Source organism: Electrophorus electricus, chromosome 19 (assembly GCF_041902795.1).
Source record: "Electrophorus electricus isolate QZ-2024a chromosome 19, ASM4190279v1, whole genome shotgun sequence".
Lineage (NCBI taxonomy): Eukaryota > Metazoa > Chordata > Actinopteri > Gymnotiformes > Gymnotidae > Electrophorus > Electrophorus electricus.
The window spans coordinates 4,295,588-4,312,256 of record NC_137515.1 but is presented as its reverse complement, the minus strand read 5'-3'; the positions used below and the strand labels follow the sequence as shown (position 1 = coordinate 4,312,256).

The window sequence follows — 16,669 nt, the reverse complement described above, 5'->3', positions numbered from 1 at the left end:
AGCAAGTCAAAGCAAAGATCCTGCTGTTTGGTATAACATGATTCAGCACAGAAAAAACAACACAGACCTAATCCCTTTAAAATATTCATCATCAGACCAGCATTAGACCAGCTTTCATCTCTTAGTGATTATGTACTTGTCCATAGTGTAAACTGACAACACTGGGTGTTGATTTAACATATTACTGCCACATAGTTCCTTGACATACTTATTTTAACTATATGAAATGCACATTCAGGCACTTGAAAAAGCAAAGGTTGTCTTTAGTTACCTCCTGTATGACTGTTCTGTCCAAACTGCAGTAACTTCAATTCCCTTTTAATGAATTGAAACTAAACGTATTAATCTTTTAAGTGTAGATTTGAAAGATTGCATGTGTCTTGTGTAACAGGTGTGTGTGGACTTAAATGTTGTTAACCTTGCTACACTTGCATTCAGTTTTAGGTGAGATACAATATTCTAAATGATATTATAGCCTTTGATGTCTAGGAACTGGAACTATATACAATATTTCCTGTACTAGGAGCAGTTTAGACCAACCATCCCCATGAGTTTCTGAAGTACCTTTGAATTGCTGAAGTATTGTTGTGATTTTTTATGACCGCTACAAAGGAAGCAAACTAGTCATAATCAGAGACACTGGGATATAGCAGGTTCGCATCTAACCACATAATAAAAAAAAGAAAAAGTGCTTAGTCTACAAGATCACTAGCTGGAGAAAGAAAGCTCATAAGCACTTCATGTATAATTCCAAGATATAAAAAAAACTGTTCATATTTAACTGGGATAGTAAGAACAGCCATTACATAGTTATGATTGCCACTATCGTTGTGATTTTGTGTTTCTGAATTTTAACTTGTTATAATTTGAACAGCAGAGTAAAAAATTAGTTGAATATCACTGTAGCGCCCCTCTGTGTGTGTGTGTGTGTGGGGAGGGGGGGGGGGGGCAGAAGCAGCACCTGGTTTCTCCTGTTTCATAAGATGGTTACTGCTTGGAATATCCTATATAACACCACCATGCTATGAAGAACTTAATTCAAAAACAACAAAAAAGGCAGTCTACCACACTATGGCAAGCTTATATAGGGTCATTATAAAGGCAGCAAGCTATATAGCCTCCCAATCCTGACATGCATGGGCGTGTTTATTGTACACAGATGAATAGTCTGTACTCTCAGGGATGTTTAATAAAAGAATAATAGAATAATAGAATAATAGAAAGGATTGGGAGTTAATCCCTGAATTCCATTGATGGCCCAATGTGAGCAATGACACAAGGTCTTACTGTCTTTATTGCAAGACTAATTTTTGTTTTCTGACATTAAGAAGCATGTGTCAACTCAGAAGCACACTTTAAAGTTCAAGCCATATAACCAAGCAAAGCAATCTACATCTGGAGAGCTGGAGAGAAAGAATACTAGATCAATAGTCAGAGTATTTCTTGATTTTCTTGGGAAGTGGGAGAAGTGGGAAGAGGGAGAATCTACTTGGAATTGGCACAGAAAATGCATCTATAATGACAGGAGTGCACAATGGTGCACACAGGGAGGAACGTGACTTAAAACATCTGCTCTTCATGCACTGTGTCTCACTCACTACATTTAGCTGTAGGCGCTTCCTACAAAATCTCACTTCCATGTAATATGGAATTGCTTGTTAGAGAAAGCTATAATTGGTTCTCTATTTCACCAAAGTGCAGAGAGGCATACAATAAACTGCAGGTCGTAGCCTTTACTGACATTAAGGTCTGTGTCACATGCTGGCTTTCTGGCATATCCAGAATCCTGAATCAGTGGGAGGAATTATAATTGTATTCAGCCTTGCCTTGGCAACTGAACACTGCTACATGGCAGATGTTTCACATTCTATGTACAGTGACTCACACATCCTCCTGTACCTCACTTTTTTAAAAATCTATAATCCACTCAAGCTATTTGACTGTTTAATGAGGCTATGGAAGTCTGTCTTTTATTAGAATTACTTTTATTATTCTTTTTTTTATTAAAACTGATGTGCTCAAAAGCCAATAGATGAACATATCTCTCCCGTGCCATACCTTGGCTATACATTTGAGTCCAAAACAGCTGATCTCTCCTGAAGAGGACTGTGTGCAAAAGAAATCTTTGCAATATGCTCTTAACAAATGAACTAAGAACAACGCTCCCAGACGCTCCCAGACAGTGTGGAGATATTGCATCATGGAGGAGATATTAAAGCACAAGAGTCTCTTTCCCACACAAATGCTGAGAGACTGTTCAGGAAAATGGGTGCCATTAAAAACAAACTCAGGAGTCACCTGTTCCTTTAGACCCTCAGCTCTGTTCTATAGATTAGATAAGATTAGAGGCTGGCTGGAGAAGCATTCTGTGGACACAAATTGCCAGATATGGTGCTGCAACTCTTTGGCACTGCAGCTGCCTATTTATTTAAGTCCAGCAGCAGGTTCTAGTGCTTTCTCTACCTCAAACATTTCTCCACAGGACAAGTGCACAGAGGGTATCAATCTTCTGGATGATGGTTATTTCTGTCTCAGCATCCTCATGGAATGATTTGGAATCACATAACTGTCACAGAATCACAGTTTATAATATTAAATAGTTTTTTTCCCCCACAATCAACTTGCATTGGTGTTGTGAAGTAGACTATAACAAAAATATATGCAACTCAGATAAAGTAAAAGAACCACAAAAATGTTGGCTTTTATGCACTGTTTCTTAAGGCTTGCGAGGAGATTAGGTTCGCTCAGCAGTTAGGGTAAGAGTAAGTTTAAGTTTCCATCTTTTAGCATATTTTCAATTTGTTCTGTACAAATTCTGTCAAATTACTTTTTATAAATGTGGGTACTTTAGTTCTTTAACTTCATTCTGCTAAATTTTAATAGTATTTGTGCACAGTTTGGCTTTTGTCTGTTAATTATTATACACAAACTGTTCTTTTGCAAATGTAAACATAGTTCATGGGTATGGTTTTATCCTGATTGGCAAAACACCATCTGGTCTTCACATGCAGTTATTTGTCTGTTTAGCTACAAAATAGTTATTGTATTGTTACATCCTTTTGTATGTTTTTAATTTGTGTACATATTTGTTGCACTTATGTCAAATTATCACAAATAAATGTATAGTTTATTATCTCCACTGTGGTAAATTATCATATAAATATTTTATAGTATTTTATGTAGTTTAACTCCATTTTGTGACAATTTCAGTCCATTAATTAATATTCCATACTGTTGTTCTTATGAAAATATGAACATAATTCTTTTTTTATGGTTTTATCCTGAGTGGTAACACACCATCTTGTTAAGCAATACACTTGCTTGTCATCAGTGCAATGCATTCACCGAGTACGTCATTGTTCAAATATTTATTACGCACTTTCAGATCTTAAAATATATATATATATATATATATATATATATATATATATATATATATATATATATATATATATATATATATATATATATATATATTATTTTTTTTATTTTTTTTTTTTTTAAATATATAAAAGCTTTATCCACTAGGAGGTAAATTAATTATTCCCGACTGAAAGCAACATCTTTCTTGTGGTTTATTACCCACATGTAGGCTACACAATGTGTGAGAGAAAAGGGGAAATGTATTCTTTATCTTCTTTTTGCTCTGAGTGATCATTTTACATGTAAATAAAGCCATTTTGTCATTTTATAAAGACGACGTCACGGGTATGAAATAAGAATATTAGCAGTGCAGAGCAGCAGCTTGGAAATGGCATGGAATGAACTATTGATTAACATATAATGTTGAGGCTGCGTTTCAAGCACTGTCATACTCATCATGTTGTTAAGACAGCAGAAAGAGAAAAACAAGTCATTGAACGAAGCTTTATTGGGAATTCAACTGCATTAAAACACGTCATATGCTAGCACAATATATGAGAGAAACAACCAGATCTAAAGGGTTGAAACCATCTGCCACTGCAGCATGTTAAACCACGTGATGATGCCACAGGTATCCTAATTAGCGCATGATGTCATGTAGTGACGTTTAGCGACTTTTAAAGTACGCCTTGGCTACTTTATTTGGCAACGCTATGTCAGTACTGACCTGCCTGGAATTAAAACAAAGAAAAGCAACTTCACTTACAAACAGCAAATTAAAGCAATTATTTCAGGAATCTAACTCATTGTGTCCGGGTGAATTGGGTCTATGTGGCTGCATGTAGTGGGTCAGCTAGCTAGCTAGCTAGTTAGCTAACTGTCTGACGATTGAACTTTCTGAATTGCTTTATGTGAGGCTTTCTCTGATAAGATTATCGAGTGATTATATGATTATATATCAAATATTTGCATATTTAAATTCTAAATGTCTATAAAGCAATGAAATGGATACAAATCAGTTAAGTTTACGCCTAATAGAATATTTAAACATGAAAATAAATAATTGTGAAATTTAAGCAATTTACCAACCGATTTAATAGTACACAAGTGAGGTCTTATTTTGGAGTGACCCGGAAAAGGCCATCCCCATGACTTATCTAATAAAAGCACAGAAAGGTTTAGTAACATAACCTGTTATTTGTTTATTGCAAACCAGTTGTTGTAGGAAAGGTAACAGTAAACTGATAGTATGATTAACACTGGTTAATTTGCTTTTTTTAAATTTATTTTTCACATTTGTACCTTTGCAATAACAGATTTATTGATCATTGTCCTGAATGCCAAACTGAGGTAATCGCCCCAATCGAATAATTTAGTTATTCCTCACAGCGATTAGTAGTATGACATACAGGTGCAGGTAGATAAGGGGGAAAGTGCCTGCATAACAACAACAAAAAGTCTTTCTCTCACTGCATACAAAACCAACCGCCCCCATACCAAAGAAATCATGCTATAAGAAAGGATATTTCACACTTTGAAGCCCATGGTAAACTTCTGTAATCAAATGGATTAATCAGAAAAATGTTGCAAAGGCTGGGCATATGCCCTATTTCAGAGGAGTCTTAACTGGAAAGGAGACAATTGAAAATTTAAGTTAAGTGACTTATGTACATTCATTTGTATAGACACAGGCCTTGCCCTGCTGGAATCCCAGTAACCAAAAATGCAGCCAGTGGGCCTTTTGCTCTTGAGGTCTTAAATGAATTGCTCTGGGTGGGAAATGTGAGTTTCTCTTAAAGCAGATGCAAAGGGGAAACATTATATTTTAACATTCCTCTCTTTTAGCTCAGCTTTCATGTTCACCTTGTATTCCTTCTACATTCACACTCTTCCCATGTCCACACAATTTCTTTGTTTTACACACTACTCCATTTTTCATCTACTAATTTTCATTCATTCATGCATGAAGGACCATTATCCCTATTTTGATCTTGAGCCAACTGATGTGCAAAATGAACAGTTTGTTTAAATGACACCAGTGTCCATCAACAAACCACTTCCCTGAGGTCTGAGGGCCTGGACACAAAGAAAATGTGTGACTAACACAGTGGTTGCACAAAACACAATATTGTACATTGAATGTACTATTAAACTCATGGCAAAGTAATAACATTTTCAGATTTTTTTGTTGTGATGAATGTTTAGTGGTAAGCCAAACTTCTTTGGTTACTGAATGTACTGTTTAAATATACTAGTGGATTATTGTAACTTAGTACCCCATGCTGCAAACGTGCTGCATTGCCAACTGCAAAGCAGTTGTGCAATTCTGTGCAGTCTTTTTTATTTCCTTGGTGTGTGAGATTTGGTACACGATAGGGTCATTCTGCTCCTCTTGCAATCCCACCAGTTGCAATCCAATAGTTCTTATTGTATCTGCTGGAGGCCTTAAAAGGCAACATAAAATAGTGTACAGCAAGAACTAGGTGCTGTAGAATAGCTTGACTTTGTCAAAGGAATCTTGGCAATCTGAAGACTAGACAAAAAGTGTAAATGGACTATTGTACTATTACACTAAAATAGGCCAAAGAGGAAGGTAATAGGCTGCCATGCCTCAGGAGTGACTTTGTTCTGTTCATGTGGCAGTTACGGAATATTCGTTGATTTCAGTGGTTTTGGCCACACCAAAGTGATCGTAACCCTGACAAATATCCTTACAAACATATGCAAGTTACCTTTCGAAACTCTCACATAGCCAAGGTTAGTTAAGTGAGGCCTAAGTTTAATTCAGGTTTCTTCCACACTCAAGGAATAGGTTGACCAAAGGCTAATATGTGTGTATTGCTATTAACACTGCATTATTTTAGCATTTAGATTATCATTTTTGCCAATAACCAATGCATATTTAGGTGATAGATTTTGTCTACAACCACTTAGCAAATATACTTTGTTTTGATTCACTTTCACAGTTTTTATATCATATCAAATGTATGGAGGGGAATGTAGAAATTCTGTACCATTTACTTCTTTCATTCATTTCTGAAATTTAAGCAGTTAAACATTTGCCTTTCCAGCACCAAAATAATAGCAGTACAGCTATATCAAACGGTTCACTTCTCTAATGACCAAACCATAGCATCACCAGTTGGGAGGTGTAGAGAGCAGTGGCGAGTCTGTTGCATCAGCCCTTGTGTTTGTTTCTCACCTTTAATGAACCCATTACATTTGAGAATAGTGTCTGTGCTGTCACCATCCCCTGCTTTTCACAAAAGGTGCTAAAGAGCACCCCTGTGTTTAAATATCTGGCATCATAAATAAAATCAGTGTTAATTAGACATCAGAGCTTACCGTAGCTCGCCGATTGTCCCAGGAGACTTGCAGCTTTCTGAGTTCAGGAAGAGAGTGACGCAGATGGCTGAGATGAAGCAGCAGAACCGGTCCTGAGCAGCACAGGCTGCACCAGACTTTTGAGAGGCCTTGTTTAGGTCCATCTTGTACTGTAATGCTATACAAGCATATGATGTTACATGCCTCAGGCTATGATTAACTGCACAACTTTAAGGAAAATACTTGGCAAACAGATGCTCATATTACATGATACCCTTGTGTGCATTTGAAGCTCAGGTGTTCAAACAGTTCATTCCAAGATTACACCTAAGCATATCAGCATATAACCGATCTGTCATGGGATCCCAACCCAGTGTGACATGTTACTTTGGGTTATATCACTGTTAATGCCTGAAAATCTATAACAAGCACTTCTCATTGGTCAGAAACAAATTGACATTTGCATGTCTGGCAAGTCATTAAGTTGCTACAGCAATTTTCAGAAGCGATGTCACTGTTTACTAGACTGCAGGTGGTGAAGACAAAAAAAGTTTTTTACTTTTGAAACCATGTGTAGGTAGCCACACTGAGGCCTGATAGGATGATGGAGGACATGTATAGAGCAGCTTTACAGGCCGCTACACAATACATCCCTTACATTTTCTAACTGTGACACGTTTTATAGGTATTTAGTATAAAAATACGTCAAAAACATTTTGGATGTTTTAAAACAGTGAACCATTAGTACTATGGTGTCATGTTGAGCAGTTTTTTACAGATACTTTATATTCTTACTCAAGAATACTGAAAACAGGAGACACCAACAGCAGCACAACAGCTCTTAAATATCTTTATTCATTCCGCCCACTTCTAGGCCACATAAATTGCTTCATCTTTAAATCTTCCTCTGGAAGTATTACCTGCCCCCCTCCCCCACCCCACCCCTTCCCCAGGACTCCAAACGTGCGCCCAGCACATGCTCGTGTCCTTTTCAGTACACAGAAACTATACACAACATATACATACAATATATGTAGAAATACTTCAGCTCAATATATGGAGATTAAAATAATTTAGAAAACAACATAAATAATTTGTACACATACATTTGCAGTAAAATGCCACAATACTAGTTTTGTATGCAACACTTCATTCAGCTCCATACTTTAGTAGGCTGGGATAAAGGATGAGGATACAACTGGGGCCATTTTTTGCCTATCTGCTTTCACTACATCAGCATAAAAACTAATTTAGTTCAATTCCAATTAAGAAATCTATTTGGTCGATAATAAATGTTTGGCATTCATAAACAGATTAAAAATCTCATATGCTTTTCTTCCACTGAGATCATTTATTTTTTTAAAACATCGAACCATGCTGACTGACTCTTAGATATTAAAATTGCATTTGGTAAAGATTTTCCTATCAGCAACCATGGTAACAACTATTTGGTTCTCATATGAGTCTAGACCATAACAGTCATGGCCATAGGAAACAATCATGCAGACACTGATCCCCCCCATTACAGTAATGCAGACTGAAGACTGTTTGGAAAGTGCCATGCAAAGTACTGACAAACACCCAAACATGTGGCTGATTTCTAAAGAGACTGGGGCCATCACCTCCAAATCCCCACCCACCCGCCCACCCAGCCCTGATTTGTAAATAATAATTTAAAAATGCCAACTGCATCCTTTATCAGTCGCTTTGTGGTAAAGTTTAGTAAAGCTCCAGAGGACTGTGCCAAGCGATGAGACACTCTGGCTTCCACAAGCTTGACATCATATGCATTTGTGACCTCTGCCACCTCAGGTGTTCCCGATGTCACTGGAAACTGGTTTTAATTAAGGCTAGTCCTGAATCCAGGAAGTACATTCGCATGGAAAGAATAGAAGACAGATGTGCGCAGGAGTGTGGTTTGTACGAAGGTTGGTGGTGGATGAACTCTGACCACTGGCTTTTATGCGTCCCTACTGCTATTTTTTTTAAATTCCTCTCATCACTAAAAAAGACCAGGAATTGCCTATTAATGCAATTGCATATTGGTTTCAAAGATTTGTACTAACAAATGAGACAAACATCTGTAGTTATTGCAAAAAAGTTAAAGTCTTCCATGTTTCCAAATCACACCACATATAATGGCCATGGACAAGCAGGGGTTAAGCTGAATTGTCATGGTGTGCTGCTGTTCTACTCGTTTCTTTCTGAGAAGCGTATGATGAAGATGTGTGTCCTGCTGAATGGGCAGGAAAGCAGCCATCACATTATCCCCAGGCCACCTTTCACTGTACAGGAAGTTTCCCACTGTCCACTCTATTTGCAAGCCATGAAAATGATGCATTACTACATAGACTTTGTGAGCACTCGTCACTTCACAACAAATCAGAAAGTTTGAAAGTCATAGTTGGTCAAATATGCTAATGAATAAATAAGGCTCAGGACTTACAAATGAGAACTCAAAGAAAGAAAACAAAACAGTCACAGAGGGCAAGACCACTGGAAATGATGAAAATGGATCTAGCAAAATGAACACTACTGGTGTCCATTAATAATACACTGAAACTAGAATACTGATCAGACTGTGGTAGTATAACTAATTACTAAATGGAATCTGATCCTATAGGCTGGATAAATAAATTGAGTATAAGGTTATGTTCATAGCAGCCTAAAGGCTGTTTGGCAATGTCTTATGATTGGGTATTGAAATGGGAAGGTACTTATACAGTGGTTAAGAGGTCTCAATCATGCCTGCTTGCAGCACAAAGAGGGGTCACTAAAGAAACAGTCTTTTTAAAGGAATACTACAGCGTCTTTCCCAAATTCCCACACCTGTAGCATAGTCTTTTACCAAATATTAGATATATTTTAACAAGTTTCCCTCTCCTTGGAAAAGAACAGAAAAATCCTTTCAGTGAAAGGTGTCTCAGCTGTTCTCAGTGATTATCAGCCCCATGCTTCAAATGTGCTAGATAGAACTTAGACTCAAAATGCTGGAGTATTCCTTTAACCTTAAAGCTCATGTTTCATGTTTCTAACACTAGAAATAAACAACCTGTTTAGATTCAAGAATCTGTATCTAAAATACTGAGCAGTCAGCCAATTTAAGCTCTCTTGACCTAACTGTTGAGCACATTTTTTTTTTCTTCTTCACAGTTTAGTCATGTGTACAACTTTCTCTACAAGTGAGGCGCAACTTCACAGCATGCTCCTTCCAGAATGTTCTATCAAAAAATAAATAAAAAAATTCAAAATACTGGTAGCACTGAGTCACAGTTAAGCATTTGTTTCAGTCACTGGCTCAGACAAAGAGCCATGGCATCCACTGACATTTTTCATGGTTATAACAACAACAACAACAACAACAAAACATTAAAACCCCAGAATACTGAAAAAATAAAAACAGAGACATCTAATAATTGGCAATGCAAAATCGTGAATCGCCTAGAGGCTTGGTGCATACTGTTTAAAAACACAAAAAGAAAGAAACATCAACTGATATACAGGGGAAAAAAATAGAAGTGACAAAATGAGTGCGATTGGTCTGAGTTGTCCTCTGCACCAGGGAACACATCCTGTGCAAAATTCCATAGAGAATAGTTTGAGGAAGATAATGGACATGTTCTGCTTTCACTGCTCTACCTGGCCTTTCCCTTTTACTAGGGGAGACAATGTCCCACTAAGCAAAGTAGCTACTATACATATAGGCTGAGAAAAAATGGACAAAAACTGTACTCATAAAATGAATGTATATGCATAATTAGCACCATGGCACAAGCTATTGGGGTACCAGCCCCAATTTTCCATGGAAGCCTGGTAAAAATTAGCTCTGGCAACAAATATAACTCTACATATAAATTATATATCTTCATGTGTATTTCTTTAATATACTTTGATTCCACATTCTCTTATTTATATCGATAAATGTGCATGTTTCCAAGTAACACTTAAAGATTATAGGTCGGTATTTTAACCTGGTCCCAGATTCCAAGAGGCTTAGGAAAGGGGATTCTGCAGCTGGGATGTGGCTATGTGTGCGTTTACCAACCAACCAATCCTGAATGAATCGGAAACAGCTCTTTTTTTTCAGCGTTATAGAAGGATTAGTAGGGTTATAAATCATGATTGATAGTAAAAGATTTTCACATGAGGGACAAACTGCATGCAGTTGTCATCTCCCTCTATCCAGTCAGCTTATCAGGCCACAGCTGATCATTACAGAGATGAGAAGGAAGGAGCACAAAGGAGAAGTAGGGATGTGTGGGGAGGCAGGCCAGTCACAGCTCTGCTGAGGTTCCTCAGCACTGAGGTTCCTCCTACTGAGGTTCCTCCTACTGGTCCGGAGTCAGTGCTGTTAGAGGAGACTCTGCCCACCGCAGCCCCGCCCAGCCCTGCCCATCACATCCAAACCCCGCCCATCACATCCAAGCCCTGCTCAGCTCTTTAATGGGAACGTGGGCACTCTGATTCCTACTGCATGAGGTGTCCGTTCGGTGGAAATCAGTGTACGTCAATGGTAGCGACTTCTTTTCTCCTCTGCCTTGGAGCTGTAGTCTCTAATGCCGATTCCCTTCTGGAGGTTCATTAAAGAGTCTCTCATCTGTAAGCATGCAAATGCAACTTAAGCCATTTTAATCAGAGGAAGGTTAAAACAGTGTTCTGTGATGGTACCCATTCTTGTTCAGCTAGCAGCAATTTTACGAGGCCATCTGCGGGTCCCTGCGCTGTTTGGGTCTGCGCGGACAACAGAATCCTGCTTGGATTTTGTGGGATTTACCTCATCTAACAACAGTACAGATGACTTGATTATCTCCCGCCACTTCTCCAGTTCTTTGTCATGGTAACGCTGTTGTGACTCCAGAAGCTGAGCCCATTCTATCTGGGTTTGTGGTAGTTTACTGTAAAAATAAATAAATAAATAAATAAAAACAAGTGCAGGCACACACACAATCATACATAAGCACACAAACACACAAAACATACACACACACACGCACGCAGTTATGGCTATACTAGTATAGACTGTGCGCAATGTAATGTTTATAAATTAAGTCCGCTACACCAGGGCTTCTCAACCTGTGGGCTTTGGACAACCAGTGGGCCGTGAGGACTATCCTCAGGGGAACGCAGTAGTCCATAGTGGGCCGTTTGTGCCATTTTAAATTATAAAAGTATAAGGGAAAAAATGTATTTAGTATAAAAATTGAAAAATCAATTGTGTTCAAACTATAAACATTTACAGAAATGCTCAAATAAAAACATCACTAAAGTAACCCAAGGCAAATTAAACGTCATCAGTTTGAGTCAGTGAAGCCTCAGGCACCTAATGCAGACAATGAGCTAACTAATAATGGTGAAGCTTCTTAAGAAAAGGGGGGAAAAAAGTTGAATTTTGTTTTCTTGGGGACCATGAGGTGGGTAAGGTTGAGCATCCCTGCACTACCACACTGCTTGAATGATTAAAGTCATCATTAAAGTTATCAATACTACTAAATACTGATTTAGCTGAAAAGTCCATAATGGCAGCCTTAGGTCTGAGATCTTCTAGGGTCATACCTCTCACCAGGTCTGGGGCCTTGCAGTGATGCTAAGTTCTGAGTGGTATATTCCAGCATCCACAGCTTATAGAACAGCATCATGTTCAGGAAAACCAGCAACACCAGGCTGCCAAAAAACAACATGGCAGACGCACCAGTCACTTTCCCACCACAGCACAGGGCTCAGTGTTATCACATGGAAACATGTCAGCCTTGCCCATTATGATATGCTTGGCTTTGCTGCCCCCTAGTGTTAACATGCTAGTACAGCCATAGCTATATAAAAAATGTTTTATACCTTACACAGATCCTACAGAATGCAATGAAGACAAGGAAGAGAAAGAGACATGTGAAACCAAAGAAAAACAAGGACAGATGTTTCCCCTCACTTACTAATAAAAGCCTAAAGCTTTATACTTGAGAAGTGATGTAAACAGGGTTGAAATATACTGGACTAAATGACATTCTGCAGCTACCTTCTACACCAGAACTAACACAGCATAATGTCCTTTTCAGGGTTGAGACAGACAAGATGAATACTGCAATGAGATGAACATGATCAGTGAAAGTAAAGCAATATATCTGTGTTAAAAAAAGGCATAAGGAGGATCACTTTCTAGCTAGTCCTGGAAGGACGCTACGTTTTAAGACACTTAAGCCCTATGCCAGTTATAGACTGATGTGGGTGTATAGAAGCAGGGAATACACTACATTGTTGTAACCTTCCCAGACCCTGATCTAGGACATTGGATTTGCCTCTGTCTCTCACTAAGCTGTATTTACTCAATGCCCGAGTTATCATTATGCAAAGTGTCCACATGATTAAAAACGACAAGTGACCACAACCAAACACAGTGATGAAGGATAAATGTCCTATAACAACAAGCTTCAAGGGGTGGATGGGCACCCTGCCTCTGGGCGAGGGAGACTCACACGAAGCTGCTTATGACCAGCAGCCTGGATACACTGTACAGGGAAAGGCCACCGGAGCCAGGGTCAGGCAGATGCCGTGTCTGGGTGGATCCTACGGAGGTGAACACAGGGAGCATGGGAGTCAGGAATTATGACATCAGGGAAAAAGTGTCATCGTCACAACTTTGCGACTGAAGGATTGTATATTAGTCTTGGGATATTGAACATTAATATAGTTTAGATTGAAATAAATGGTCTAGAAAATTATAAGTGAACACAAAAGTATGTATATATAGTGCCAACAGTAGTGTCAGAATATGTAGCCTCCAGTATTTCCTAGTATATACAGTTCAGGTGCTTTGGCTGAACTGCTGTGGTCGGTGATTTGCTGAGGTGCTGGCACACCTGCCACGTGTTTGATACGGTGGATGACCCCCTCCTCATCCTCGGGGGTGGTGACAGGGCTCAGGGCCTCGTCCAGGTGCTGGGGCCTCAGGTGCACGGTAGGTCTCTTCCGCCGCCGTACCGGGGCCGAACGCATGCCTTTGGCTTTCGGGGACTGCCTATGTGGCTCCGTTAGAGCTGTCTCCGCCTTAGCCAGCTCCAGCTCTGCACACGTTCATGATTGCATACACATACACATGCACATCGCACACACATACACACATATGTGCACATGCAGAATCACACACACAAACATATGCACACACAAACATTCATTTCCACATGCACGCAGGGATGGACCCATACACACAGACATTTGTGTCAGAAACAGGCCTATTTAAACTGATAGCATTTGAAAAACATATATATATATATATACACACATTGTGTGTGTGTGTGTGTGTGTGTGTGTAGATTTCTTCTGTATGTACCATTAGAGAGGGACTGACTACGTTCCTCATGATTAAACTATCCACACTCACCTAAATGTCTAAAATATTCATCCAGGCCGCTCCAGAAGTTTCTCTCGATGAAGCCCTTGACCAGCCCCCACGGCTGCTTCCTGTAGCACAGCTCAGTGGACACCCTGCAGGACGCACCGTTAAGAACATGTCTCAGTGGACACCCTGTGGGACACACCTTTAGGAACATGCCTCAGTGGACACCACAAAAGACGTGCCTTTAGGAACATGTCTCAGTGGACACCCTCCAGGATGCGACTTTATGTACATGCCTCAGTGGACAACACATAGGACGCTGCAGCTGTAAAACCACCAACATTGTGAAACCCACACCTCCAGACTGTGCAACAGCTACTTCCCAGAAGCCATTTGACTCCTGAACTCTGGCTAACTCCAATCCCAATTCAGATTCCAAAAATGGGCACTTTATACACACCCACGCTTATACAGTCACTCACACACACACACAAACACACACACACACACACACATACATATCCATACACACATTGTTTTGCATCAGACTAGTGCTGAAGTCAAACCTCACACAAATAAACTATGCACTCCTGTTGCAGTCTTGCACATTATCCTACTTGCTGCTAGAGTACTGTACTAAACCAGCACTGTACTCTTAACTGTTCTGGCTGCTACTGGTGACTGCTATGTTCAGTATAGCATGTCAATGACTCCTATGCAGAACTCACTTTACATATTCCCAGTAGTGTGTACTGGATTAAATAATTGCACTGTCTACTCATTTTGTATTTGTCCTGTCCTGTATTTATTATTGTTTATTTAATGTTTATGACATTTTGCACTATACTGGATTGTTTGCACTTGTGTAGCATGTTGTCTGTTGTTTTGTGTTGCACCATGGTCCTGGAGGAACATTGTCTTGTTTTTGTTGTGTACTTGTATATAGCTGAAATAACAATAAAGCCTCTTTGAACTTTTGAACTTTGAACGCGCCTTTAGGAACATGTCTCAGTGGACTCCACGCGGGACGCGCCTTTAGGAACACGTCTCAGTGGACACCCCACGGGACGCACCTTTAGGAACATGTCATCATGCCTGAATGATGGCTGAGGTTCATATCTGCATCTCTAGGCTCACCTGAGTCTGCACTTGTTCTTGGCCACGCGGGTGAGCATGTAGCGGTTCAGCGTGTAGAAATAGTCATGGTAGGGCACGTCGTGAGTGATCACCTCTGCGTCGATGATGTAGCACTCCCTCTCCTGACTGGCCTTGTACAGTGTCTGCAGCATGAAGACATGAAAGCGCATGTAAGCAAGCCAGCCTCTATAATGAATTACCCAAGGAGTTTGGAGGCAGCTGGCCACCTGGGTTTCCGTGACTGTAGCGGTCTTTGGAGCCAGAGGGTTTGAGAGGGTGATGGTGTACATGATCTCCCTGGTCTGGTTCCCGGACTCCTCCCTCTTCCAGGGCCGATAAACCACGTCTGGGAAGAGGAAGTTGGAGATGACCGAAATATCAAAGGAAAAAGGAAAGAGGATCAAAGAGGATCAAAAGAAACTAGAGAAAAGGAGAATGAGAAAATCCCCACCAAGGAAAACATATGTATATGCTTAGAGGTGAAAGAGATATCTAATTCCTTTGTCAATATGCCTGGCAAATAATGATATTTGTGATTCTCAGTATACAGGGAGAAGAAAGTGATTTGTGATGTGTTTGTCCCAATGCTTAGTGAAAACAGCAATTCAGTCATGTATGCATGACAATTAGTTTGGCTTGCTTAGGAATACTAACACTATTCTACAGTGCAAAAATGATATTTTAGTGAAGTGAAAACATCTTGAATGTGCAACTAATATTTCTCTGCCATAAAATTACTGTATGATTATTTCCTGTATTTACTGTATGATTATTTCCAACCTATTTCTAATAATTTTCTATAATTTTGTCAATTAAACAATTTAAATTAATTGACCACAATGGCAAATAATGTTGCTACCTTTACCAAATAACTGCTTTGAGGAAGCAAAATTATTTGCAAATACATTAAGATCATTTTACTTACTACAGCATTTATATTAGCAAAATGTCTAGAAATAGATTACATAATTATACAAGTGTTATAATAATATCCTAATGCTAAATGTTAGATTTATTGACTACGTCTGAAATGTTTTCATTCTTATTTTCGCAGTGGGCTGCCGCTAACCAGAGAAGCGCCGCAGCTCCAGGAAGTCCCTCATGAACTGCGACTCGGCGAAGAGCAGCTCATGCAGCTTGTCCACGCTGAGCTTGTAGACCTCATTGATGTACTGCTTCCCGCTCAGATCCTCGTGGAACGCTTGGACTTCTCCTGATGAAAGAGCACAGAGAGAGGCCGGTGACGGTGGAGTTCAGACTGCCAGGAACCAGACGTCAGCGTCACGACAGTAAAAAGAGTGACATGATAAAGTGACAGCTGCAGAGTTCGGTGTGGTAACAGTGGATACAGGTTTGTGGCTGTGCTCCCGTATGTGTATACAAGCAGGGTTTGTGGCTGTGCTCCCGTATGTGTATACGAGCAGGGTTTGTGGGTGTGCTCCCGTATGTGTATACGAGCAGGGTTTGTGGGTGTGCTCCCGTATGTGTATACAAGCAGGGTTTGTGGCTGTGCTCCTG

The 16,669-nt window shown here is 39.6% G+C and overlaps 1 protein-coding gene across 12 annotated transcripts in view; it reads right to left on the bottom strand.

Annotated features, from left to right (window-relative positions):
• Nucleotides 1-7,521: 7,521 nt before the first annotated feature.
• gramd1ba (GRAM domain containing 1Ba) overlaps nucleotides 7,522-16,669 on the bottom strand; it is a 64,708-nt gene continuing 55,560 nt past the window's right edge. For 7 of the 12 annotated variants that reach the window (XM_081701904.1, XM_081701906.1, XM_027015426.3 and 4 more), the window contains 8 exons: nucleotides 16,221-16,364; nucleotides 15,379-15,497; nucleotides 15,152-15,294; nucleotides 14,060-14,163; nucleotides 13,539-13,742; nucleotides 13,155-13,245; nucleotides 12,241-12,348; nucleotides 7,522-11,582 (listed from right to left, as the gene is read on the bottom strand). In XM_081701904.1, the coding sequence (XP_081558030.1) occupies nucleotides 11,366-11,582; nucleotides 12,241-12,348; nucleotides 13,155-13,245; nucleotides 13,539-13,742; nucleotides 14,060-14,163; nucleotides 15,152-15,294; nucleotides 15,379-15,497; nucleotides 16,221-16,364 (1,130 nt within the window). In that variant the 3' untranslated portion in view covers nucleotides 7,522-11,365. The remainder of the gene's footprint in view (nucleotides 11,583-12,240; nucleotides 12,349-13,154; nucleotides 13,246-13,538; nucleotides 13,743-14,059; nucleotides 14,164-15,151; nucleotides 15,295-15,378; nucleotides 15,498-16,220; nucleotides 16,365-16,669) is intronic. The other 5 variants (XM_027015428.3, XM_027015435.3, XM_081701910.1 and 2 more) reach the window with 2 other exon arrangements.